General features: G+C 55.9%; 2 protein-coding genes across 3 annotated transcripts in view; both read left to right on the top strand.

Moving 5' to 3' along the window:
• Nucleotides 1–721: 721 nt before the first annotated feature.
• Nucleotides 722–17648, top strand: CCDC62 (coiled-coil domain containing 62). Of its 2 annotated transcripts, none has more exons than XM_063143913.1 (14): nt 722–739; nt 1459–1636; nt 2655–2847; nt 3900–4066; nt 4947–5048; nt 5641–5812; nt 6202–6303; nt 7427–7515; nt 8439–8539; nt 10185–10883; nt 12390–12573; nt 13110–13238; nt 14315–14407; nt 17581–17648. In XM_063143913.1, the coding sequence occupies exons 2-13, from the start codon at nt 1601–1603 to the stop codon at nt 14399–14401; spliced, it is 2061 nt and encodes a 686-aa protein (XP_062999983.1). In that variant the 5' UTR covers nt 722–739; nt 1459–1600; the 3' UTR covers nt 14402–14407; nt 17581–17648. The 2 variants fall into 2 exon arrangements, with proteins under 2 accessions (XP_062999983.1, XP_062999982.1); XM_063143912.1 differs by lacking the exon at nt 17581–17648 and adding an exon at nt 15136–15658.
• A 1514-nt stretch (nt 17649–19162) lies between these two features.
• The window catches only part of HIP1R (huntingtin interacting protein 1 related), a 31788-nt gene continuing 27418 nt past the window's right edge, over nt 19163–23532 (top strand). The window contains exon 1 of the mRNA XM_063144139.1: nt 19163–19315. Within this exon, the coding sequence (XP_063000209.1) occupies nt 19223–19315 (93 nt within the window). The 5' untranslated portion in view covers nt 19163–19222. The remainder of the gene's footprint in view (nt 19316–23532) is intronic.

The raw sequence follows: 23532 nt of genomic DNA, 5'->3' as shown, positions 1-23532 counted from the left end.
GGGGCCCGGGCCGGCGGGGCCCGTAATGGGAACAGGCTGGCAAACCGCCGTGGCCCGCCCGGACTCGGCCCGGCGCCCGCCCGCCCCCTTGCACTCCCTCAGCTGGGGGCCCGGCCGGGGGTGGGGGGCAGCTCCGGGCTCCGGAGGCCAGCGGCCTCGGAGGCTGTTTGTGCCCCACGGCGCGGTCAGGGGCGCCGGGAGTGACCCCCATCCGCCCATCCTATTCATTCATTCCAGAATTTGTGTACGTGTACATTCACGCACACGCATATCCATCTCACACGTGCGTGTGCGAGGTCTTTGCGGGTGTCGCTCAGGTGCGGCCTGTCACGCCCATGGGCCTCTGCGCACACCTGAACTGGGCTCTGGTCCAGGAGCGCTTCTGCCCCCCCAATGAGGCTGCGGCCCTCGAGGCCTTCTGACCTGGCCCTGGGGGTGGGTGAGTGGGTGGGGTGGGGGGTCGTAAGGCCCACTGAGCTCATCGTAGGCCCCTACTTCTGAGTAGACGTGCCTGGGGGGGGGCGCTGTAGAAACGGCCACGTCCTTGGTGTACTTCGCCCACATCCCCAACCTACGGAGGCCCTACTTTATTCCCCCTCAGTGGGCAATATGGGACGTCTGGACCCACTTTTGTGGATTTATCTATCATCACATTTGCATCCTGTCCTCCCTAGGAACTCCTGGCTGCCCGCGTGGGTTTCTCCCCCTGCCTGTTTTTTCCTCACAACAACCCTGTGAGGTAGGCTAAGCTGGGAGGTGACAACTGGCACAAGGCCCCGTTGTTGAGTGTCATAGCTGAGCAGCGAGTGAAACGATGCCACGGGATAAGCCAGGATTCCTGGCTTACTGCGGACGAGCAGCAGGCTGGTGCACACCAGCCATTTGCTCCTGCTTTGCCTGTGTACATAAACATAGCAGGGAACATCATGATGTCCAAATTGGGAATCCTGCTTTGTTGCTCTCAGATGAGCTGGGGTTCGTAAGCCAACAACAAAATCCTGACGGTTGCTGCCTTATGATCTTGGCTTGCTTAGGAGCAACAAACCAGGATCCTAGGTCCGATGTCATGATGAGCCCACCCACCCCTTTCTGGCGAGTTTTGCCCACTTGCCTGAAGGGAGGGATGAAAAGGCTGCGTATGCTTGCACGCTGCTTGCTCACAATAAGACATGAATCCTGGCTTCTTATTACGTGCGAATGCAGCCAAAGTGGCTTCCTTCTCCCCTCTTCTCTTGGGATATATGTGAAAGAGTTCCAGTGTTGCCTCATCATTGCCATCCTGCCCACCCCAGAGGGTTTGGGAAGAGACGGGCTGCCCCTCAGTGTTCTCTCCTTTCCCCCCTGGAGAGTATGTGTCTCGTTGCCAAATGTCCCATGTGGGTTGCAGGTGCCTCAATAATACAGTTTGCAATGATCACACTTTTTCAATCATTCTCCCCTCCCCCCCCATTATATCAGTTGACATCTGAATGACTGAACTGCAGTGAACAAGAATGGGATCCTTCATTCCTGTGGGGCCTCTGAGCTGAACATTGGGATTATCTGCAACATCCTTCCAAACTATTTATACCTAGTAGAGAGTCCTGATCTCGGAGTCCTTATGAACTCATCACTGCCGCTCTCCACTCCACCTCAGGTAACGAAAGCAAACCAAAACTAAAAACCATATTTACAAGGTCAGCTGCATTCCAAAAGCACTGAAGTGTAGAGCCACTCTGGGGTTCCAGATTCATCCCAGATTAAGCTAGAGTTTAGGAAGGCTCTGGAGTGTTTCTGCATTCAGTATCTAAGGCCCTTTCTACCCCTAAGGGTTATCCCAGGAAAATGGAGGGGTTGACCCTGCCTGCCCCTGAGATCCCCTGTGTGGCATTTGGAGGCACAGGAACGAACCTGGGACGATCCTGGGATATAAAGCTGGTGTAGACATGCCCTAAGACTCGGGGCACAATCCTGTTGCGGGATGTTGGGAGTTGTAGGACTTTTTTTCTGTGTAAACATGCAGGGGGGTTGCACCCTTAGTTTCAGGGGGGGTTGCACCCTTAGATGCAGGGGGGTTGCACCCTTAGTTTCAGGGGGGGTTGCACCCTTAGATGCAGGGGGGTTTGCACCCTTAGATGCAGGGGGGTTTGCACCCTTAGATACTTAGATTCTAAATCATAGTACTCTGCATGTTGGTCAGGAGCCAACAAAATGTGCAGCTCTGGTTCTGCCCACCCAAGGGGGCTTGGCTTGGCACTGTAGGTTCTCAGTCAGCAGCCCCTGATGGTACAAGGCCAGCCACTTTTGAAATTGAGGGGGATTTCCTGATCAGTTTGTGGGATGGCACGGGAGTTTGCTGTTCAAGGGAAGCTCCAATCCACCCCACCCTGAAATCTCCAGAAATCCCACTTGAGGCCGGATCCCAGCTTTTTGCCTCAATTGAAATCACCCAAATTACTTTGGCTAGGCTGCTCCAAAGTGCAAATGGGTTTCAAAATGGCCGCCCTTGGTCATTCAATGAAACCATTTCTAGTGTTTCGTTTAATAGAAATGAGGCACAGCGCTAGTAAGAAGTGCTTTGTCGTTTGGGCCGCATCGTTCTGTAACAGCCTCCCTAATTTTTTTATGTGATGGAGTGGTGTAGCTGCTGTTGCTGCTTCCTTTCCTCCCTGCAGAACGGAACTTCTGGGCCAGAGAGCAGCACCGTTCAGAAACAGAGGAGAGAACTCCAGCTGTTAATTGCGGAGCTGAAAGATCGTGACAAGGAGCTCAACGCGATGGTCGCTGTGCATCAGAAGCAGCTGCTGGCGTGGGAGGACGACCGCCAGAAAATACTGACGCTGGCGGAACGGTGCAGCAGTTTGGAGAGTGAGTGCCGGGCCCAGCCTAGGCCAAGGGGTTCAGGCTGCCGGTTGTTGTTGTTGTTATTCCCATATTGCAGATGGGGCAACTGAGCCCGGTATTGGCTTGCTGCGGAGAACACCTACTGAGGTCCTGACAGAGACGAGATTTGTGTGGGCCTGTCCTGGTCCACAGCTCTGTGAACAGCTGCCCTTCATGTAGTTTGCATGAAGAAAGCGTCAGCGTCAATTGTTGGCATTTCTAGTTAAAATGGGGAAGCCCCCTCTCTCCCGGAGACCCTGAACAGCCACTACCAGTCCGGAGAAGAAAGCGCCCCCCCCCCCCATGAAGCAGACTGTGCGGAAGGCCATCTCTTAGCTAGTACACTGTGGTCTTGCTCTAGAATAATTAGTTTGCGACAGAAGAGCTTAAGTTTTTAAAAAATGATAGCATGATTTTTAAGAAGCACAAGATTACTCCAGTTCTGATGTGCCCCCTAAATTCTTTTTGGGCACTTTAGTAATAACGCACGCCACCAGGAAGAGACTTAGAAGATCTGTTTGCCCACTCCCATGAATGCTGGCTGAAAACAGAACAGAGATTTCATCTGAACCGGAGCGCCATGGAAATGCTGGAATGTTGTGGATGACAGGAAACGTGTAGAACCTTTTGAAGTGATTCTGTAGCAATAGTGAGATGCCGCTAGAGCTTCCTGGAATAACCAGTCTCATGTAAAGCAGAGTTATCATGCTTTTCAGGAAGAGCTGTATGTTGTTCTCTGTCTGTAAAACCTTCAAATGAAAAGCAAAGATGTGTTGAGAACTCCTTGCAAGCTCCCCAAATCGTGCAGTTTGAGAGGGAGGAAACATGGCAGGTAAAATCATCTAGACCGTGGCCTTAGGATGACCTGTGGTTATGCCAGTCTTTCCTAAAATTAAGATACCTGCCTGCCCCTTTAGAAAAATAAAATTGCACGCTGTGCCTCAGCTGAGAATGCTGCTACCTTTTACGTAGTTTAGTGTACACCGGTGTTGGAAGTTGCTGCTTCCCCTCCGATAATTCCCGCCCTCTTCCCTCAGATGAGCTGCACAAGAGAAATGAAATGATAACAGCCCTGACCAGAAGGTTGAAGCTCCTTGAAACTCAGCAAAACGACCGCAAGGTGACCCTGGAGACGACTCAGCAGAAACTGCAAGAGCTCTCTCGGAAAGCATCTGACACCACGTCCCACTGCCAGGCCCTGGAGGTCGGCCCCCTCTCTGGTTTGCTTCAGGGTGCCCTGGGGTGGGCTTGGACCATGGCCCTGCGTGAAGCTCTCAACGGCCGTCGGCCGCCAGGGCTGCGCGCTGCCTCCAGTATCAGCGGCGGCGGGCTCATGCGTGCCAGTTGCTGGAGGGCGTGAGCAGGAGGGGTCTGTGGCAGTCGCCTCCTGCCTGTGGTCTTCCCAGAGGCATCTCTGCAAACAGAATGCTGGAGCAGGGTGCGGCTGGGTCTGGCCCAGCCTCAGGGCTCTTCTGATGATGCCCTCATGAAGCTGACTAAGGGCCAAACGAGACCCAATGCCAATTCTGGGTTTTTGGGGCACCGTGGGCAAGATGCCCTCAGTGCCCTTGTCTGATTGTGGTCACCACACCTCAAAAGTGATATGATACAGCTGGAAAGGCGCAGAGGAGGGCAGCCAAAGCGATCAAGGGGCTGGAGCCCCTCCCCTGTGAGGAAGGGGAACAGCGTTTGGGGCCTTTTCCCTTAGAAAAAAAGACAAATAAGCGGAGGGGTGGTGGTGACATGACAGAAGTGTACACAGTTATGCGCGCTGTGAAGCAGGAGTGGGCAGAAAGTAGATCTCCAGATGTTTGCTCCTGGTGTGGAGAAGACGAGGAGCAGTGAGAGGGGGGAGAACTTGCCGTTTGGCTCACATTGCACTGTGTTCCTGCCACTACACCCACGAGGCCCACGTTGCGGTGGGGGAAGCAGAGGCAACTGGTGGCTGCCGCGTCCTCCTCTCAAGCCATCCAGGAAAGGGGCTGCGCAAGGCTGCGCATGATGCGGTAGGGCAGCAAAGGCAAGACACAGCCAGGGGGCCTCCACGCCTGCCAGCCCTCTCCCTTGCTTTCCCTGTTTCCTAGGAGAAAAACCAAGTCCTCAGTTGCTCGGTGATGGAACTGTCTAATAAAGTCGGGCAGCTGCAAGCCAGAGAACAGGAGCTGCTCACGATGTTGAAGCTGAAGGTAGGCGCGCCTCGTTCTTCCGGGTGCGTTTAGAGGCGCCGGGCAAAAGCCCAGGTCAGTTCCCCCGGATTCCTCGTGAAGTGGGAGACGGCGCGGAATAGCAGGTGCAGCAGGGGCCGCGGGGAGTTGAGCCCCCTCCTCTGCCCTCCTGCAATTCTTTCTGGTTTCTTTTCCTCCTAGCGAGGAGTTACTTCTAGGGGTAGAATTCGGCCAGGAGAGAAACAGGAGCGAAGACAGAGCTGTTTTGGGTGGGAGCTGTGTGTCTGCGGTGGGGAGGGGAGTTAGCTGGAGTGTATCTCCCCCCCCCCACCCCCAGCAAAGTGGCCCAATACCTGTGAGAAAGCCAGGAGAGGGAGGCAGGCGAGGCAACGGGGGCCATCGCCTTTGCTGCTTCAGGCGAAGGGCTCTCCCACCCACTGCGCAGGGCCCTGGGCCTTCCAGCATCACTCAGCCAAGCTGTGAACTGGTGATCGACTTTTCAAAACAAGAGTGCCAGTTTTAGAATTGAGCAGGCAAAATTAAATCTGTGCAGAGGCACAGAACGTAAAGCAAAACAATGGGCAGAAATGTGTTTGTTTGTTTGTTTGCTTAGGATAATGATATACTTGAAGCGAGCAACCACATTAGTGAATTTACATGTAAGTTTAAAAAGCTAGAAAATGCCCTTCGTGCAGCAAAGATGGAGGAATCGAGCATCAGCAGGGAGAAACGGGATTTCAAGCTGAGGCTGAAGGAACTTATGCTGGAAACAAACAAATTAAAAGGTAAACGGGGCTTAGAATTCGGTGCCCGTAATCGTGAACTGGGGTTGGGGGCGGACAAAGGTTCTCCTTCGCATTTCCTGCAGCCAAACCGTAGCGTTGGTCGTCAGCGAGAGAATCCTTAGGTGGTTTTGGCTTAAAGCAATGGGCTGCCATTACGTGGGATATTCAGGGGCTGTTTCACGTGGCTGCAGAGTGGTGGGCGAGAAGCGCCACAAAGGCATTTGTGGGCGACGCCCCTCCCAGGACCCCCCCCCCCCCCCGCCAGACTGCAGAGTTTGGGGAAGGACGTCCGAAGGGCGATATATAAAGAACCGAGAGCCCCGTTGTCTGTGAGAGGGAGCTGCGCTTTCGTGATGACCCCCGCCCCCCGCCCGTTTTGTATTTGAAAGGTGATCTCAGTGAAAAAACCAAAGAAAGCAATGAGCAGCGGGAGGAAATCATACGCCTCAAACAAGAAAATGGTTATTTGAATAACGAATTGATGCTTAGTGGTGAGTAGACCGGGGGGCGGGGCTGGGGGGAGGGGGCTGGGGGGTCCACTGGTGGCACACGGGCCTGAAGTGCTGGTTTTAACTTTGATGGCCAAATGGTTTGGGCGGAAAAGACTTGCAGGACTGCCTTCCCCTGTAGCAGTCTAGCTGCACTTTGAGGTCATCAGCAGGAGCCCTTCTCCCTTGCCTGCCACTGGAGCCCTTATAGGGCCTGTGGACAACGGTGCTTGTGCTGGAGGGCCCACGGCTCCTGCTCCCACCCCAGGAAGAAGCCCTCCCCCTCCCTGGCAAGTCCTTTCCGGCCCCAGGTGGTGTCTCCGGTCCCAGGCGGTCAGAGAAGCCCTCCAAGCGTCCGATTTGGGCTCACAAGTCACTGTGAGCTTTGTGACGCTGATTTTGTGACACTGTTCTTCGGACTGGGTTATCCTCACACGCAAATAACTTTGACCAAACTCTCAAATAAACATGACTGTAGACATTCTGACAGTTGCAGTACATTTGTCCTCCTGCGTTTCTTAACTTCTAGCGCATTTGTGACGCTGCATTTTCAAATCCGCTTCTGCTACCAGAAACCTGCTTTTTCCAAAGCTGTGAAACTCTGAATGGAAGACGAGCCTCTGGGCTGTGAAAAGAGGCTGCGGCAGCAGGCGGCCCCTGTGGAGTGCGCTGCTCGCCTCTGATCTCCTTCAGAGCTCATTATACTGAACGCAGCAGCCATGGAGCAAACGAACATTCGCTTATGGATATTTTTTTTAAAGAAAAGCCTGACCTGTCCTGATGGTTTCAGGACAAGCGACAACAAGTTGAGGAGGTCATGGATGCGTTGTGTTTACTCCAAACCTTGAGAGTTTGGGCCATCCAAGCCAACTAGCTTCCCATCACAGACATAAATAAACCAGTCGGTAATAGAAGGGGATCTTGAAACACATCTTGAGCGCAGCGTTGGGAAAATTGGGGGAATCACATTTGTATGCCCTGCTGATTGATTGATTGTAAAGCAATCCTTGCATCTAAACACAATGATAATGGTATTTAAATCTCTCTGTCACTGTTTGTATTTATTTACTGTTTTTCCATTTTATTTTTGTTCTGTAAAATAACTGAACCCTCCACTCCTTCACAGCTGAGAGAGCCAACAGAAAAGACCAGCTCCTTCAGTCTGCGAAATCCAAGCAACTACGGACTGACATGGAACTGAGCAATTTGCGTCAGGTTTGGCTCCAGTTTCTGGGTGTCTTGTGTGGTGGAGGACAGTGGGGGATGGGGGGTGGAGCCTGCGTTTGATTTGGCCTTTCACATGGCGATGTGGAGTGGAAAGGGAATCAGAGGTGAACAGCGTGTTGGACTGTCTTGAAGAACCTGTGTTTGATACTGGGCTTCAACCTTGGAGTAAGCGGACTTTCGGTAAAAGGGAACATGGCTCTGGGAATCTGCAGTCAAATATAGCAGAGCTTTGCTTTCTTTAAATGTGCTGAAGGGTATCCCCAAGCACTTGTAGATAATGGGGGCAACTATGATAGAGAGAGACATTGATCTGGTTCACAACACACAACAAGCAGGTTGTGTGTGGGTTGTGGCTGAATCATGGATTCTTGTAGTGTGTGAACATAATACACACTAGCCAACCATGGCTCATTAACCATGAACAGCCTGGTTGGTTGAGGCGTGCTGGAAGTTGTAGGGCTTTTTTCCCCTGTCTGAACATGCCTAGGATTGGGCCCCCAAAAAATAAAATGTAGTACCATTTTTTCTTATATACATTTTCTGGTGCACATATAAGGACTGTTCTTGTTTCTTCCTTTCTACTCGTCTTGTATCATCTATGAAAGCCAAATAAAAATATTGCTTTCTCTCCCAAAAGCTGGGCGCTCTTTTCTACAGGCTTACAACAGGCATCTAATATGAGTGTGGGGACGTGCACTGAATATGGGGGCGGGGTGGGAGACGGAGCAGGGCGTCCTTCAGGCAAAGCGCCTTGAAACCATCTTCAGTGGTTTGTTTTTATGATGATTGTCCTTCTTACTTCTTGAAAGCCACTTTGTCCATAGACAGAAAAGCAGAATGAAATCAACATGTCAGCATCAAACCTCCCTTTGCGTTTCTGAGATGCCGGTTGTTTCCCCGCCTGCCTGCAGGTCTACGTGAAACAGCAGCGGGACCTGCAGTTTCTGCATTTCAACTTGGAGAGTTCACAGGAAATGAAGCAGAAGCCCAAGATGGAGGCGCACGAGGCGAGGTAAGCGGGGCAAACAGCTCTCCCGAGGAGGGGAGTCAGTGCCGAGAGGTGACAGAGCCGGGGCCGGCCGGAGGGGGCGGGGGAAACACGTCACGATCCCAGCCATCGTCGGATATGTGGCATGATGGCTAGGAGAGAAATACGGCTGGGGAAAGCAGGGGTGGGGAGATCAGATTCCCGGCCGGCAGAGCACTGCATTGCCAGGCGCCTCGGCGTGCAGGGCCCTGGGATTCTTCCAGCCCCACTTCAATGGCAAGTTTCAAAATCAAAAGCCAAGGCCTCCCCTCTCTAGGGCAGGGGAGCGGAACCTCCTCTTTCAGGGCCCAGCTCAGTTCCGGAGAAGCTCTCGGGGGACAGGCGGTAGGGGGCGGGGCCAAAAGGCCCTCAATCCATCCGAATGGAGCTTGGTGCCTTTCCTGCCACTCACTCAGCCGGAGGAGGAGGAGAGGCGGGGAGAGGTCCTTAGCGTGGAGAAAGCAGAATAAAAGCAACATGTCACAGGAAATACCCTCTGGGTGGCTGGGGGGTGGGGAGCAGAGGGGGGGCAGGTGAAGAGGGCGTGGCCTCCCGGGGAACTCAGCCCCCCCCCCAGAACTGAGCTTCCGCACCCCTGATCTGGAAGACTAAGCTACCAATATGTGGGACCCCTATTGCACCCCTTGTAGAGAAGCCGCGTGGGCTGAAATTCCCCCCTCCACTCAACTGTTGGGGTGTAGCCCCCCAGCAATGGGCCCTGCTCTCGGATCATCACTGCCCCGTAGAAACGTCCGGAGCCTGGGAAGAGGAGGCCGGCTTGGCCAGCTGCACAGCCGCTGCTGCCTGCCCTGCCTGCACAAAGAACCAGCAGGGGCGCTCGCGGGGGCCACGTCACCAGGACCGGAAGGAATGCGGCTGTGGCTCTGTGGCCCTTGGCTTTGGGCCGCCTGGGCCTGCCCGTGTCGAGACCCAGCCGCTTGCCAGGCTGTGCCGCTGCACGTGGTTCACGGTGGGGCCTTCGTTAGGACGAAGCAGTGAGGTTACGCAGACGTCTTCCTTAGCCTCAACACTTTAAAATATCTATTCAAGAGGTGGGGGGGAGAGAAGTGCTGCCCACAGCTTGCTTCCGCCTGAAGATGGCGACGGAGAAAGTCTGGCAGGCCGCTTAGGGCTAGAGCTGTGGCACAGGCGCCTGGTGGGAGAGAGAAGCCCGCTGGGCCTCCTCCCTTTAGCCTTCCAGAGACCAGCCTTGTCAGAGCCTAGAAACAGCCGCAGGTGCCGGCATCAGGGAACGTCAGTGGATAGAAGCGAAGGCCATTGTGGCCCTCCTAGCAGTGGCAAGGCGAGAGATGAACCGCAGGAGCTCTGTGATGGGGTGGAATGACCTCGAGGGTGGGCGCGATGGTGGACGCCACCGGTCAGAAGGGCCCTGGGTGGCAGCCAGGGCCTCTTGGGGAGGCTCTGAGTGGAAGAGCGTGAGGCCAGCACCCCCCACCCCCGGCAAAGTGCCACGGTTGAAGCCGGGAGGCGGTGCCTAGAAGGCTCGCTTGGGAGCCCCCGGAGGGCGCAGGGGCCGACCGGGGCTGAGGCGCAGTGCAAGACGATTCATCGGTGTAAGTCGCTTCGGTGCCGCCGTGGTGACGTGAGTCCCTTCTTCTGCCGTTTATAGCAGAGGGATGGTTTTGTCCGATCTCGAGAGTAGCAGCGACCGAGACACAGTCTGTAGCGAGATCAGCCGGAAGATTCACACCCGGTTCGTGTGCCTTCCCGGTGGTGGGCGGAAAGAGGTCTGCCGAGCGTGCCGAGCCGAGAGCGGGCAGCTGATGGGGTCGACTGGCTCCGATCAGTTCCCGGAAGGGCTGCTTCACGGGCCGACCCCCCTGCCTAGGGACGAGTCGAGGCCGAGCGGCTCCCTGAGTCCTGGGGAGGCCAGCAGCCGGCCAGCCTCCCGGGCGGAGGGCGCGTGGAAGACCGGCGCCAGGGAAGCGGCTCGGGCCCCGGGGCTGAACCACGCCACCTCGTTACCGATCCACGAGCACTGGTTCCCGCTGGACCCCTCAAACTGCCGGAGCTCGGGGCCTGGGCACTGCGGCAACCCCGGCGGGGACTGTGGCGAGACGGAGACTGCCGCCGCCGCCGCCGCCGCCATGGCTGCGATTCCCAACGAGCCTCCCAGCCCGGCCGGAGCGCCGGAAGCGGGCTGCTGCTCCCGCAGCTCCCTGGGCAGAGGCGCGCTGTACCAGTCCGTAAGCGACCGGGAGTGGATGCGGATTTTCAAGCCCGTCAAAGGAGGAGGCGGCGCACGCTGCGGAGCGTCCCCCAGCACTCCCCCGGCTGCTCAGGGGATGCAAAGGGCCACGTCGAAAAGGTTCGGCACGTTGCGAAGCGCCCCCAGTTCAGACTGTCCTGCCGTTAGCGGCAAAGCCGACCTGCCCGCGCCAACTGGCTGGCGCTTTAAAGCCGGGCCTCTGCGTTCAGACTAGACGCCCGTGCTCAGGCTGTTCAGAGGGGAAAGGGGGCCCAGGCCGGATGACGTTTCGGACGGAATAGCAACGGCTGCCTTCGTCAAGCGATTAAGGGTTTTTTTGTTTTATAAAATCCAGGTTGGAATTCCAACTTCAGATGTGACCGGGCTTCTCTTGCACATACGTTTCACTGGCCTGGACTAACTGTTCAGATCCAAATGAAACCAATCCATCACCTTGTCCGGCCCAGGTCCTGTTGAGAAAGTGACCGGTAGCTTGCAGAAATGGGGTCAAGCAAACAGCCTGACAGCCAGCCCAGGGGCGATGGCCGAGGCTGGAGCCTAAGCAGCAACTGATGAAAGGGCCCTTGCTGGCTGTGAGCCGCAGGCAGCAGTGCCGTCGGAGGGCCGCGGGTGCTCTGTTTGACCTGAAGTATCGGACACAGCAGGCAAAACGGTGTTATTACTTCGACTATCTTAGGAGCACACAAGCTTTCAGATGTCACATGAGTCTTCACCAGGCACACACGTTGTCAGGAAGAGCCCTGTGCAACTTGCAAGCTTGCACACTCACACAAACAATATACATGAGCCGAGTAACAATTCTGCTTTCCCTGCTTCGCATTGTCTGGATTCCTCCGAGCAATTTGTTGATGGGTCTTCTTTTAAGGGGACCAGCCGCCTTGCAGTTCAGAGCAAAGGAACAGCACAGCAGCAATGGAAGCTTCCAGCAAAGCGCCCGTCTGCACATGCGCACGACCCTGAGGCTGGGTGGGAGAGTTTAGTCCTTGCGGGGTCCTCTCCCCGTCCAGTCCATGTGTTTCAAGGTTGCTAGTAATTAATAATTGGTATTTTGAGTAACACGCATGTCTAATAAGCATCTTAAAAGAATAATAACCTTACGTCTTATGTTCAGCCACAGAGTGAACAGTACCCAGTTCTAGCTGTCAATTGTTTTTGCACCCCCAAATGCTAACATCTGTGCCGTTCCAGTGGTTAGTATTAGTGATGTTCTAGAACAGGCCATATACTGGGGAGCGCCCATTCATTTCAATGGGAAGTAGCAGGTGATTCTGCTGGGCTCTTGCGTGTGAGCTTGCCGCAGGGTGGCAGCCCAAGGTACCCTGACCGTCAGGGCATGCAGCAGATCCAGCTTGGGAACGGGTCCCAGCTCCTCTGCTGCAGACCAAGGCCCTACATTTTCTGCAGTCGCTAAGGACTAGAATCTTGCTTTTTAAACTGAAGCTTAAAATGAGGGTCCCTGGGTCGAGAAGACTCACACTGTAAGCCCACGTGTCCTTCTGTCTACGAAGTATGGTGCTGTTATTTTATAGCATTTGCTTAGCGTGTGTGCTGGAGATGCCCTTCTCAGGAGTCTGTCTGTCTGTCTTTCTGAATTCCACTGAGCAGTGGCCACAACACGGACGCCCTGAATTTTTTGGACCTGGATGCTCCATGCTTGACATCGACACAAAGGACAAGCGGGCCCAGAAGACACGAGGCGTTCTTCCACGCGGCGCTGCCTTCAGAGTTGGTGGGCTTGACAGACGCCCAGGCAGCCGGCGGGTGTGGCCACCCCACTGTCCACTCCCACGTAAGGGCTTGCTGTTGGAATGCCGTGTGCTCCCTTGGGCCGGCCCCAAGTGTTGTGGTGGTCCCGACGGGACACATCCCCTCCTGCTCGCGGCCTTTCCCCCAGGCCCTGGCTCGACTGGAGTCCTGCAGTGGCGAGCTGCCCCCTTGCTCCCTCGGCTGCTGCCCCGGCCTCTGTCGCAGCTCCGGCTGCAGCCGGCCTCGCTCGCTCGCTGCCTTGCTGGCTCGAGGATGCGCGGGAGAAGCGCTGCAGCTGCTAAGCGGTTGGACCCCCGTCTCTGCCTCAACCCAAAGCTGGCCCTCGAGAACGGCCGCCTTGCCCCGGTTTGGGCCTTGACCTGAGCTCCGGCTTCCCCATTCTGGATCTCGCTCCTCCCTGTTCCCACTGCTGCTGCCTGCCTGTCCAGAGTAGCTGCTCGGGCGTGTAGAGATAACCCCAAGGGAGGCCAGCCCAGCGTTCTCTCTCTGATGAGGCTGCGGCCTGGCCTGCCTCCCGTGCCGGACCCTTCTCACACAGCCTGTGCTGCTTCCCCCCAGGATTCCTGCTCGCCCACCACTAAGCTGCAGCGGCTGCTGGCAGAGTCCCGACAGATGGTTGCAGACCTGGAACTCAGCGACCTGCTTGGCGCCAGCCCCGCCGGCAGCCCCAGCGGCAGCCTTCACATGGTACTTTCCTAGCTACTTCAGCGACAGGGAGAACTCGCCTCAGACAGCATCCCTCCCTCCCTCCCTCCCTCCCTCCCTCGGGTCTTTACAAAATGAGTGTTGAGCCGGATTTGGCCCTGAGCTGAGTGGAACCCTTTCTGTGCCTGTCAGAAAAGAGACAAGGCACGAACAAGCGGGGCTCTTCCGTTGTGCAAAGGGGGTTGGGGGGTGGGGACACCAAAGTCTCAGCAACAGGGGAGAGCAGAGGGGGCAGCATTGACAGACACTGGAGGCACGGGCCGGTCCCCCCGCCCCGCCCTGCCCCGCCCTTTGTGGAAGGAAGGGAGGCCGGAACCGCCCTCCGCGCCTGCCGTGGCTGCGAACGTCACAGGTCTGCCTTGCTGGAGTTGCTCTCGGCCGACGTTCATCACCTGTCAAATGGACAGCCTCAGGGGCGTCCTCCCTGGCTCATGTCCCGTCCCGCTTCTTTACTGCGTTTACACGCTGCCTGCCTGCCGAAGCCCCTGATCTCCGCCAAAGCCGTTTGCGAGCACTGGGATGCCAGGGCCGGCCAGGGGCTGGGCTTCGGGCTCCAGCGCACGAGGAACAGATGAGTCTGTCACGGCTGAGAGGTTTTACTATACTCGGCAGGATATAAATGCCGCAAATAAACGGATACATCGGCAACAAGGGGGGAAATGAGCAGATTCGGGTGCCGACGCTTTCGTACGGTTCTGCGAAGAAGTTGCAGAATGACCTGGTGGCTGATGGAGGCCGTTTGGGCAGGTGCCAGATAGCACTTGATTCCAGCCAGCCGAAAAAAGGGGGCCTTGCCTTTTCTCTCCTTCTTCCACACCTCCTCCACCACCACCACCACCTTCGTTCTGTTTTATAGAATTTGAGCCCTGCGAAGGAATCTCCAGTATAGACCGGGAAAGCAACGGCACATTGCTTTCCGGAGAATTAGGGACATTTCTAGCTAGTGTTGTTGTTGTTGTTGCTTAAATCCCAGCTCGTTCCCTCCCACTGCGCGACTGTCCATTTGCGTGGTGGTTCCCGTAAGGGCCTGACCTCGCTCTCTTTCTGCCCTTTGGCAGGCCATGGCGTGTGCGGAATCCCTGGGCCGAGGGAGGTTGCCAGCTGCCGAGGAAGGCGAGACGAAGCTTTCTCTCTTCTCCTTGTGACCTCAGGTGAGCCATCCTGCCTTTTCTCCCCACGCTTGGCTGCTTTGCGCAGCGGAGGTGCGCTGCGATGGGTTTCTCCAGGTGCCTTTGCCGCACGGGGCGCTTGGCCTGAGAGCTCTGCGAAAGCAAAAGCGCTGTCGTGAGCTTTAAAGTTCCGCCCCTCCGCGGGCTCTGCCCACAACAAACGAAGCGCCTTTGCAGGGGAGGAAGATACGATGGACGCCGAGACGAAGCCGAGCGGGAGGAGCTGCCCCTGCGCGGAGCTCCCTGGCCCGGGCCGCCCGTGGGCGCTCAAACGCCGCAGCAGGCCCTTGGGTCGTGCCACAGCACAAGGCTGGTGTTGCAAGGGTGTTAGAAAAATGTGGCAGCAATGAGAAAAATGTGAGTCCGAGCCCTCGGCGCGTCCGGCATGCGTCCTGGCTCGTAAATCCTGATGAACCGCCTGCCGGCAGCCGAGGAGAAATATTTGTTGTCAACGTGGAAAGTCCTGTTTGTGGAGAGACGTTCCCGGCAGGGACACAAAGGCAGCTTTGAGGGAGGCAGCTCATCCCATGGAGTAAATACACTTGTTAAAAAAAATTCCTCCAGACATCCCTGAAGTTCTAACTGACAGTGTTTTTCCGTATGCGGTGGAACAGGCTGGTCATAAAAACCTGAAACTGAGTTGCGGTGTGCAGCTTCAGCAAGTTTCGCTTCAGCAAAGCCGTTTCTTTTTCTTTTTCTTTTGAAACCAGCTGTGCCGTATGCTTTCCTCATGAGAGCAGAGAAAACATCCCCCTGTTGTTAAGCGCACGTCCCTTGAAGACACAAGATCATCGCTGTGGTGCGTGAAGGGTCACCCGGCATTCACCTGCGGCGTGTAGAAAACACTTGAGAACCTCAGAAGTGCCAGAGACCTGGGACTGAATGATGGGATTAATTCCCTAATTATTTTTTTATTATTTTTTAAAGAAACAAACTCGATTATGCTAAAAAGAATAAAAAAGCTTTATGGTAGATCTATTCCCAGATTTACTGCTAGTCTATTTTTGGAAAGTTATTTAATTGGCTCATTCAAAAGTAATTTTTAAAAATAATTTAGGAATATATTTTCTTGGCGATTCTCTGCGTTTGTACATCAGATACGACGTACAAATGTTTTGTATTTAAGTGTTCATTTTTATTCAGTGTATTATTTTTTTTATTGCTGGAGCCATTTTTTCCTTATATTATTTATGAAGTAATTCTGATTGGTATAGTAAGAGGGGAACATCCTACACGTTGTTGGAATAGGGTTGGTGTGGGTGGGTGTATCTCTACGAGCCGTGGTCCACCGCGTGGAGAAAGGCTTTGGGTGCCATGGAGCAGGGCCTTCTTCTGGGCAGGCTCCATTGAGATCCGCAGGGCTGCTGCTCCCGCGCTCTGCCTGTGGATGTCATTGGGGCTCCTTGTGCAGGAGAACGTCTCTAGGTGACGGCCTTCCGCTTTAGGCCTCGGCGACTGACGGTAACGTGGGTCAGACCGACTTGAAGACTGTTCTTGTCAACAGCAAGACCTTTCGGTCTTTTGTCTGTGTGCTTTTGTACCTCTGTGCATTTGGAAATATTTTGAGCCCCCCGTGGTGTACGTGAGCTAATAAACGAGTCGGCGGTTCTTTTTTAGACTTCTTTGTGACAAGCGGGTGTTTAATTGCCATACGCCTTTGATGCCCTTGGCTGGAGTGTGGTTGGGGGGGCTGGGGGCGAAGTGGGCCTCCTGCGTGCCGTCATCGCCCATCCCCTGCTGACGGTTGGCAGGTCGTTCACGGACGCCGTGGTTCCCCGTGGGACCGTGGCACGTGCAGGTGAAGAATAAGTCCGGCCAGCCCCCCAGGAACAGCAGAGAAGAGCAAAGGGAAGGAGGAGAGCTCTCTGGAGCCTTCTGTTTGCGTCACCCAGGGAACTGGGCAACCTCCGGCCCGTGGAGGCGGCCCGTCGGGCCTGGGGAGCGTTGGGCTCCCTCCCCGGGCCCTGCCAGAACCACTCGGCGCCTACGCAGTCGAGGGACCTTGCCCCAGGGCAGCTTGAGGGGCAGGCTCGTTTCCACAACGATTGGGGTGGGTGGGTGAGGTCTTGCCCCCCAGCGCTGCAGGGCTAGGGACGTCCTCCTCCTCCTCCTCTCTCTGTCACCCAAAACTTCCCCAGTGGGACCTGGAAGTGGGAGCCGCGTGTCGGGGGATCTACTTGCGCTCTGTGCATGTGCTGGCAGAGACGTAGCCACTGGCGGTTTTGTTTCTGCTTGGTCTGGCTTTTGTGGAGGAGGAGGAGGAGGAGGAGGAGGTGGAGGTGGTGCTTTGGTCTCTCCGTGGGGTCCTGCACGCTCCGACTTGCTCAGGACGGGGGGGGGGGGCGTCAGCTTGGACGGGGGCAGGAGCGGCCGCCTTGTCTCCACATCCTTTGCCCTCATTCAAGAAAAACAAAGCCTCCGTTTAATTCCTTCCTGCCTCCGGCCAGGGAGTGTAGGCTTTTCCCCACTCCCTGCCTTGCTTTTAATTAGAGGGTCAAGAGACAAGAGGAGGTGGAAAACAGACTTAAGTGCAGCCGTTTCCTTCCAGAGAATCGCAAGAGCTGGAGGGGGCCGTGGAGGCCTGGGATCCAGGTCCCTGGCAGGAATCCCGTTCCAAGCCTCCCACCCAGCTGGCTGTCCAGCCGCCTCTTGAATGCCTCTAGCCCACCACCTCCCCAAGTCGTTGGTTCCATTGCTGTACTACAGCCTAAAAATCGCAGTGGCCGTTTTTGCAGCTGCGTCACACTCCTGCCTCACTTTCAGGTTGGGACTGACCACAATCCTGATCTCCTTTTCACATGTACTGCTGCCAGGCCAGGTATCCGCCATCCTTTTATGCAGGGATAGGGAACCTGTGGCGTTCCAGCTGTTGTTGGATTGCAACTCCTGTCATCCCCTTGACCACGCTGGTAGTCGACGTCCAGCAACATATGGGGAGGGGCACAGATTCCCCATCCTAGCACGAAAGCGTCCCCTGCGTGCCTCCACTGTCCAGAAATGGCAGTGCTGACCCATCGGGGATCCGGAAATCACTCCTCAAGCCTTTTGCAAGCGCCCCGCTGCCCTGCTAGTTCTGCCCTGGGGTGGGGTGGGGTGGGGTGGGGTGGGGCATAACGGTGCTGCTCTCCTCCAAACCCAACTGCCCTCTCTTTCAGGCTGACCAGGTGGAAACCACGCCTGCTATCCCAGCCCAAACTCTCTGGGTTCTGGCCGTTGTGGGATTCCTCTGCTGTTAATATCCTTAAGAGAGGCGTTGAGGTGCAGTGAGCCGAGTGATGGATTGGATCTGGGCGAACAAGGGGACACCCGAGGGAGCCGTGCCTGAGGCATGCACACGCCTGAACTACCAATCCGGCGCTCTCTTGCAGCCCGTCTTGAGACCTCTAGAAAATGGCAGGGGCAGGTAAGGAAACAGTACTTTTGTAGCTCAGTCCTAAACATTTTGGATTTCGGTGCGAATTGCTAGTGACTCAGAAATGACAATTTGCCAATCCCTGCTTTAAACTGGCCAATGAGCTTAACCAGTAAGCAGATTTGGCTGTATTTAAAAAGTCACGTTAGGCCCCCGCCCCGCCACCCCGTTCCCTTGATGGGAGCCGGCCAGAGTAGCCCCCCAGCCCACCATTCGCCTTGCCCTGTGGGCTGCAGCCGGGGCAGTCCAAAGGAGGCAAGACGGCAGCACCCTTGAGTGGGGGATAAGCTCCGTTGGTGGACCTGCACGGCAGTCCTCTGAGCATGACAAGACTCTTGGTCAGGTGGAATGGGGAAGCTTCAGGTGATTGGCGGTACTAATTAAATTAAAACTTGCAGGCATGTGAAATTATTTTTAAAATTGATATACCAACAGGGGATCAATGGTGGAAAGAGTCAGGTCTTACCAGGCGTAAGGCTGCTGGATCAGGCCCACCTAGTCCAGCACACGGTCCCCCGTCCCCCCTGCAGTCCCTGCCAGGTGGCCCCAGGGAGCTTTGGCCCTCTTCACCACTGCAATGCCAGCCCTGAGAGCTCTTCCAAAACGGGCTTTGGGCTGAAAGGAGTTCAACTCCCCCGTACTGCAGACTCCCCACGGGCTCACTGGCATCCCCTGCCCTCTGAGAAAGAAGGAAGGAAGCGGGGCCATCCCACCAGCCCCGCCCATGGCTAGTGGCTTGGTTTTTCCTCTTCCCTCCCCATCCCTTTTTTCTTGTGTGTTGTGTCCTATTTTTTCTTCTGATTGATGGTGAGCCTTTTTTGCGCGGGGGGGGGGGAAGCCTGTTTTGGCTGAGGAGGGGCATAGAAACGCTCTCAACGAAGGGATAAATAATAACTGCAACGTGGATCCCTGGGCCCTATATGAGGACCCTATGGAGGCGACCCTCCTCTTCTGGACGGCGTCGCGGGCGGGCGAGGGGGTCATTCCAGACCTCTGGGCTGGGGATGAGCCTTCCTGGCGGGGGGGGGGGGAGGGAGACGCGGCCATTGATTGGCTGCCTGGCACGTGGGCGGGGCGCGCCCTCCGCCTTGTGAATGGCCAGGAAGGGGCGTTTGTAGGGCGTGGGAAGAGGCGGAGCGGCAGTTCCCCGGCACGCCCGCCGGGGGCGCCCTCGCGCGCCACGGCGCTGCTTCCCTTCCGCGGCGGGACTGAGCGGCGTCGGCGTCGGAGTCGCTGGGCCGAGCCGAGCCGAGCCAGAACCGGAGTGGCACCGGCGGCAACGGCAGCAGCAGCAGCAGCAGCAGCCAGCGAGGAAGGCCAGCAGGCCGCCGGCCCCTTGCTTCCTTCGCTTGCTTGCTTGCTTGCTTCCCGGCCCGCGGGGCAGCATGAACACCATCAAGAACGTGCCTGCCCGGGTGCTGAGTCGCCGCGGCGGCCACAGCCTGGAGGCGGAGCGGGAGCACTTCGACAAGATCCAGGCAAGGCGGCGCGGGGGGGGGGCATCGGGGTCTGTCGTCGTTCTGGGGCGGGCGGAGGGATCCGCGGGCGCGTGTCTGCGCGAGCGGAGGAGCGCACACGCACGCACGCGCACCCTGGCTATGCGCTTGCTCTGGGGTGGGGGTGGGAGGGAGGAGGAGAGAGACCCCCTCCCCACTGCACGGTCCCGCCAGGAAGCCCCCCTCTCTTCGCCCCTCCCCCCGGGGGCACCGGGCAGGCTCTCTTCCCTGCTCCCCCCAGCCATCCCAGGGCATTGCAAGAGCATGGATGGGGGGGGGGAAGCTAGAAGCCAGGGTCGGTTTGGGAAGACCCCCCCGCCCCCCTCCGAAAAGATCACACGATGGAGCTCGGGGGGGGGGAGGGTCACCAGGGGGTCGCCTTGACCGGGGCCAGGCCAGAGAGGAGGAAGCGGGGAGTATAGTGGACAAGTGATAGCAATTTCCGGAATCCCAGGGTTCATTCAATGTTGTTGTTATTCAGGCTTCTTCACGATACCATGGGGGTTGCGCCGCCCCCCCCCCCGGTCACAGAGAAGGGAGGAGAGCGAGGGATGGCGACTCCCACCTCGGGAGGAGGAGGGAGCTGCGTGCGTGTGTGTGGATCGTTAAAGGGGGGCGCGTGGATGCGCCCCAGAAAATGCATTGGGAGCTGTAGGCGGGCCTGGGTTTTGGGAGGGGGCGCGGTGCCTCTGCTCTGAATCCCTAACGCGCCCCCCCCCCAAGCCTGGCTGCTCCCCCCCACCCCTGTGCCACTTATCCGCCACCAGTTCGTGGCTCTCCGTGGGCTGACCTGGAGGGGCTTGTTTTGCTGACAGGAACTGCTGAGCTGCTGCTGCGTCCATTGCAACCCCAGGACTTGCGTTGGAGTTGGGTTTTCTGGGGGGGGGGGGTTAATGGCGTTTTATTGGCAGCATTTATGCAAACCATCTTGGGGATTTCGTTGACAACCAGGATATGAAGTGTTGAGCGCTGCCTTGGATCTGGGCCCGCGGGTGCTGGGTGCTGGGGTTGCGTTGTCGTCCGTGTGTGTTTCTAAATCGCAGCTGTGTGATCCTGAGGCTTTGGGTGGGAGGCTGAGTCCTCATATACCCGGGAACGACTTTGTTGGGGATCGGGGGGGGGGGCGGGGGGAGGCCGGTGCCCTGAGCAGGGCGCCTGCGTTGCACTTTGGTCCTGCCCCTCCCCCCCCCCCCCCCCCGGTCCAGGCTTCGCCCCTGGGGCTGCCCTGTGGGTCTTTCCGCTACTCCTTTGCTTTGGGCGAATGGCCCCGGATGCTTGTCCTGGAGTGCTGTGCTGAAGTGGTGGACTACAAATTCCACCCCCCCACCCCGGTCTGCCATGTCTGTTGGGAGTGATGGGAGTTGTGGTCTGGCATATCCGGAGGGTGCTGAGGTGGGGGAGGCGGCTGCCTGGTCTCGGGTGCTAGAACTGGACCCTGTGCGCATGCAAACGCAGGCGTGGGGCGTCTATTCTTCCTAAGAAAATCAGGGCCGCGGCTGCTTGTAGAGAAGTTTGGGGGAATTTGGAGTTTGTAAATGCTTTGCTGGATTGTGTCTGGGGGGCCTATTTCTCATTTCCTGGAGAAACATCTGGTTCAATTCCAGTGGTTTACAGCGGGTTTTTTTTTTTAAATAAAGAATCTTTTATGATCTCTTTAAAGGAAGAACAGATTTATTGTGGCAGAACTTTCTCTTGCCCCGTCAGCGCCTGCGTCATCCCCTGGAGTCGCCTGTAGCCTCCAAACGCTTCTGCCACACTCAAATCCGATCCTCCAGAGGCCTCCGCCGCCTCCTCCTCCTCCTCGCAGGGACTTCCGGTCCTGCTTTTAGGCTTTGCTCCCTCTTTCTCTTTGATGAAAGAAGACGTAATAAGCAATCAAGTAAAGTGTCTCTGAGCGCCTGCAGAGTCCATCATGAAAGACACACTTAGAATGGAGAAGGGAACCATTTCCTCAGAGGTAGATGGTAGATTGGCTGTGCTGGCAGGGGATGATGGGTGTTGTAGTGCAGCATATTGAGGGGGGGCAGGTTGGGGAAGGTTCACGGGGAGAGAAGTTTTGTCTTTTCAAAAGAGTAAAGGTGTAAAATGCATCAAAAGAATAAAGGTGTAAAATGCTTCAAGAGGTTTGGGGCCTTTGGAAGAACGGGGCGGCTGCCGGCCTGGCGTGACTGAACAGCAGCACACCTTTACACCTGGTTACGCAACGGTTTTGGCAGCCATGTTGACTGTGTGCGTGTGCATGTGCCGGCCTGGGGGAGAAAGAGGGGGGTTGTGTAGGGATGGTGGTCAGGCTCAGCCCTCCTTCGAAATGCGGCCTTACCCGGCTAAAGATGGGTCTGGGAAGGCCCTTGTTTTTCTGCTTCCCCGTTTCTGGTGCCCTCTCCCCCCCCCGCCCCCCCCCCCCCGCTCATAATTGTTCTGCTCCTAAAAGACCAGGTCTCTGGGCTCGCTAGCCAGCCGAGTGAATCCGGCTTGGCTCTCCAAACCTGGAGAGGTGAAAAGCTCAGAAAAGGTTTGGTTTTGCCATTGTGTGTCCCCTCCCACCCCCCGGTCAAGCCACGTGCTTATTTGGGTGACACAGATTTTGTTTTAATGATTCGGCTTTTTCTCATTAGCTGCCGTTGTCTTGGAAAAGACACTCTTTTTAGCAAGTGAGGGGGGAAGTGTTTCATGCGCAAATGGCGAAAAACACACTTGCAAAAGCTTTAAAATCTATTTTTTTATTATTATTTATTACATTTATATATGGCCCCCTAGCCAAAGCTCTCTGGATAGTTTACAAAGTTTAAAACACAGAATGTTAAAAACAAATATACAAAATTTAAAGCCATAAAAAGCATAAAACTCCGATTACATACAATATTTATTCCGTTTATAGCCTGCCCTTTCCCCAAGGGGCTCAATAAGGTATATTTGCTTGTCTCTCCGCACCCATTCCTATTTTATTCTCACAACATCCCTGTGAGGAAGGTTAGACTGACCGTTGTGAGTGGCCCAAAGGGATTTGAGCTCAGGCCTAGTCCCGCACTCTAACCACTGCACCGCACTCCAAGCACAGTGGGGTGGGTGTGCAGCACCCCCAGCTTCCCTGCTGTTGAGTCGTACTCTAATGAACTGAGGGGTTTCCTCTGGCTGTGATTGGCTGACCTCCTCTGACATCACAGAGGGAATGACCAAGGAAAAGAGGGCTGTGGGAAGGTAGGAGCTCAGAAAACAGAAGCTGAACTGGTTCACAGAACAGAAGGAAGGGGAAGGGGGTGGGAACAATTTTGTTGGCCTGCGTTTGCAGCCTCACGCATCTGCTGCCTGCCTGCCTGCCACCCTTTAGCCTCATATAGGCACTGGCTGAACTGCTGTCATGCCACAGAATCTTCATAAACATTCCAAATAGGGAAAGGGGAAGACATTTACAGGAAGTTGAAAACTTCCCAGCTGGAGTGTTCAAACTGGCTCGCTGAAAACTTCATGTAGGCCCAAAAAATGGGAATGGCTGTGTGCTAAAAGAGGAACTGAGGGACTGGCTGGGTGGGTGGGTTGGGAGGTAGCGTGGCTGTGAGGCCAGGGGGAAAGTGAAAACAGTGGCTTCGGGCACTGAACCTGGGATGTGCAAAGAGTCTGCTCCGCCACGGAGGTAAGCCTCTCCCTGGCCGCTGAGCCAGAGGCCCAGCGCGTGGGAGGGCTGACGTGACGGGTGTCCTGTCCAAAGACGACGCAGGAGCTGAGCGTTCAGGGAACCTCGGGGAAGAGGAGGCAGTGCTTGGAGGGCGCACTTCTAGGGCATGGAGCATGGACTGGCTTTTGCATATGGCTTCCACATTTGCATGTGTGCCTGGTTGTCAAATATGGATTTTAAAATCTTTTAAATTCCAGGAAGTCTTCCGTGACTGACCGACCAGCCACGGATTTTGTCGTTACTCTGTTTTTAAAAATAACCATTTTAATACATTTTTTTTTTAAAAAAAACCACCCTTTTCTTGTTCACAGCTCTGGAATCTGTTTAGATGTGGGTCGGTATATGAATGCTGTCAATAAATAAATGGATGAAAGTAGTTCAACTTTAATTTCTGCTCCTAAGTCAAACGTTTGGGATGCTTCTCTCCCCTTGAGAACGATTATCGTGTGTGTGTGTGTGTGTCCCCCTCCGCCCCCGGAGTGCAGTTCAGCGTGGAATCCGGCCCATTGATGGACCTGGGCGATTG

This window comes from Elgaria multicarinata, chromosome 18 (genome assembly GCF_023053635.1).
Source record: "Elgaria multicarinata webbii isolate HBS135686 ecotype San Diego chromosome 18, rElgMul1.1.pri, whole genome shotgun sequence".
Classification (NCBI taxonomy): Eukaryota; Metazoa; Chordata; class Lepidosauria; order Squamata; family Anguidae; genus Elgaria; species Elgaria multicarinata.
The sequence above is the reverse complement of the archived record's forward strand: the minus strand, read 5'-3'. Positions and strand labels throughout refer to the sequence as shown.

Bases quoted from the DNA above. Each gene is read 5' to 3' on its own strand.
- CCDC62 (XM_063143913.1), top strand. From the start codon at position 1,601: ATGAACTCATCACTGCCGCTCTCCACTCCACCTCAG. The intron at 7,516-8,438 runs GTTTGGCTCCAG...GCCTGCCTGCAG, and splicing joins AACTGAGCAATTTGCGTCAG to GTCTACGTGAAACAGCAGCG. The intron at 12,574-13,109 runs GTAAGGGCTTGC...GCTTCCCCCCAG, and splicing joins ACCCCACTGTCCACTCCCAC to GATTCCTGCTCGCCCACCAC.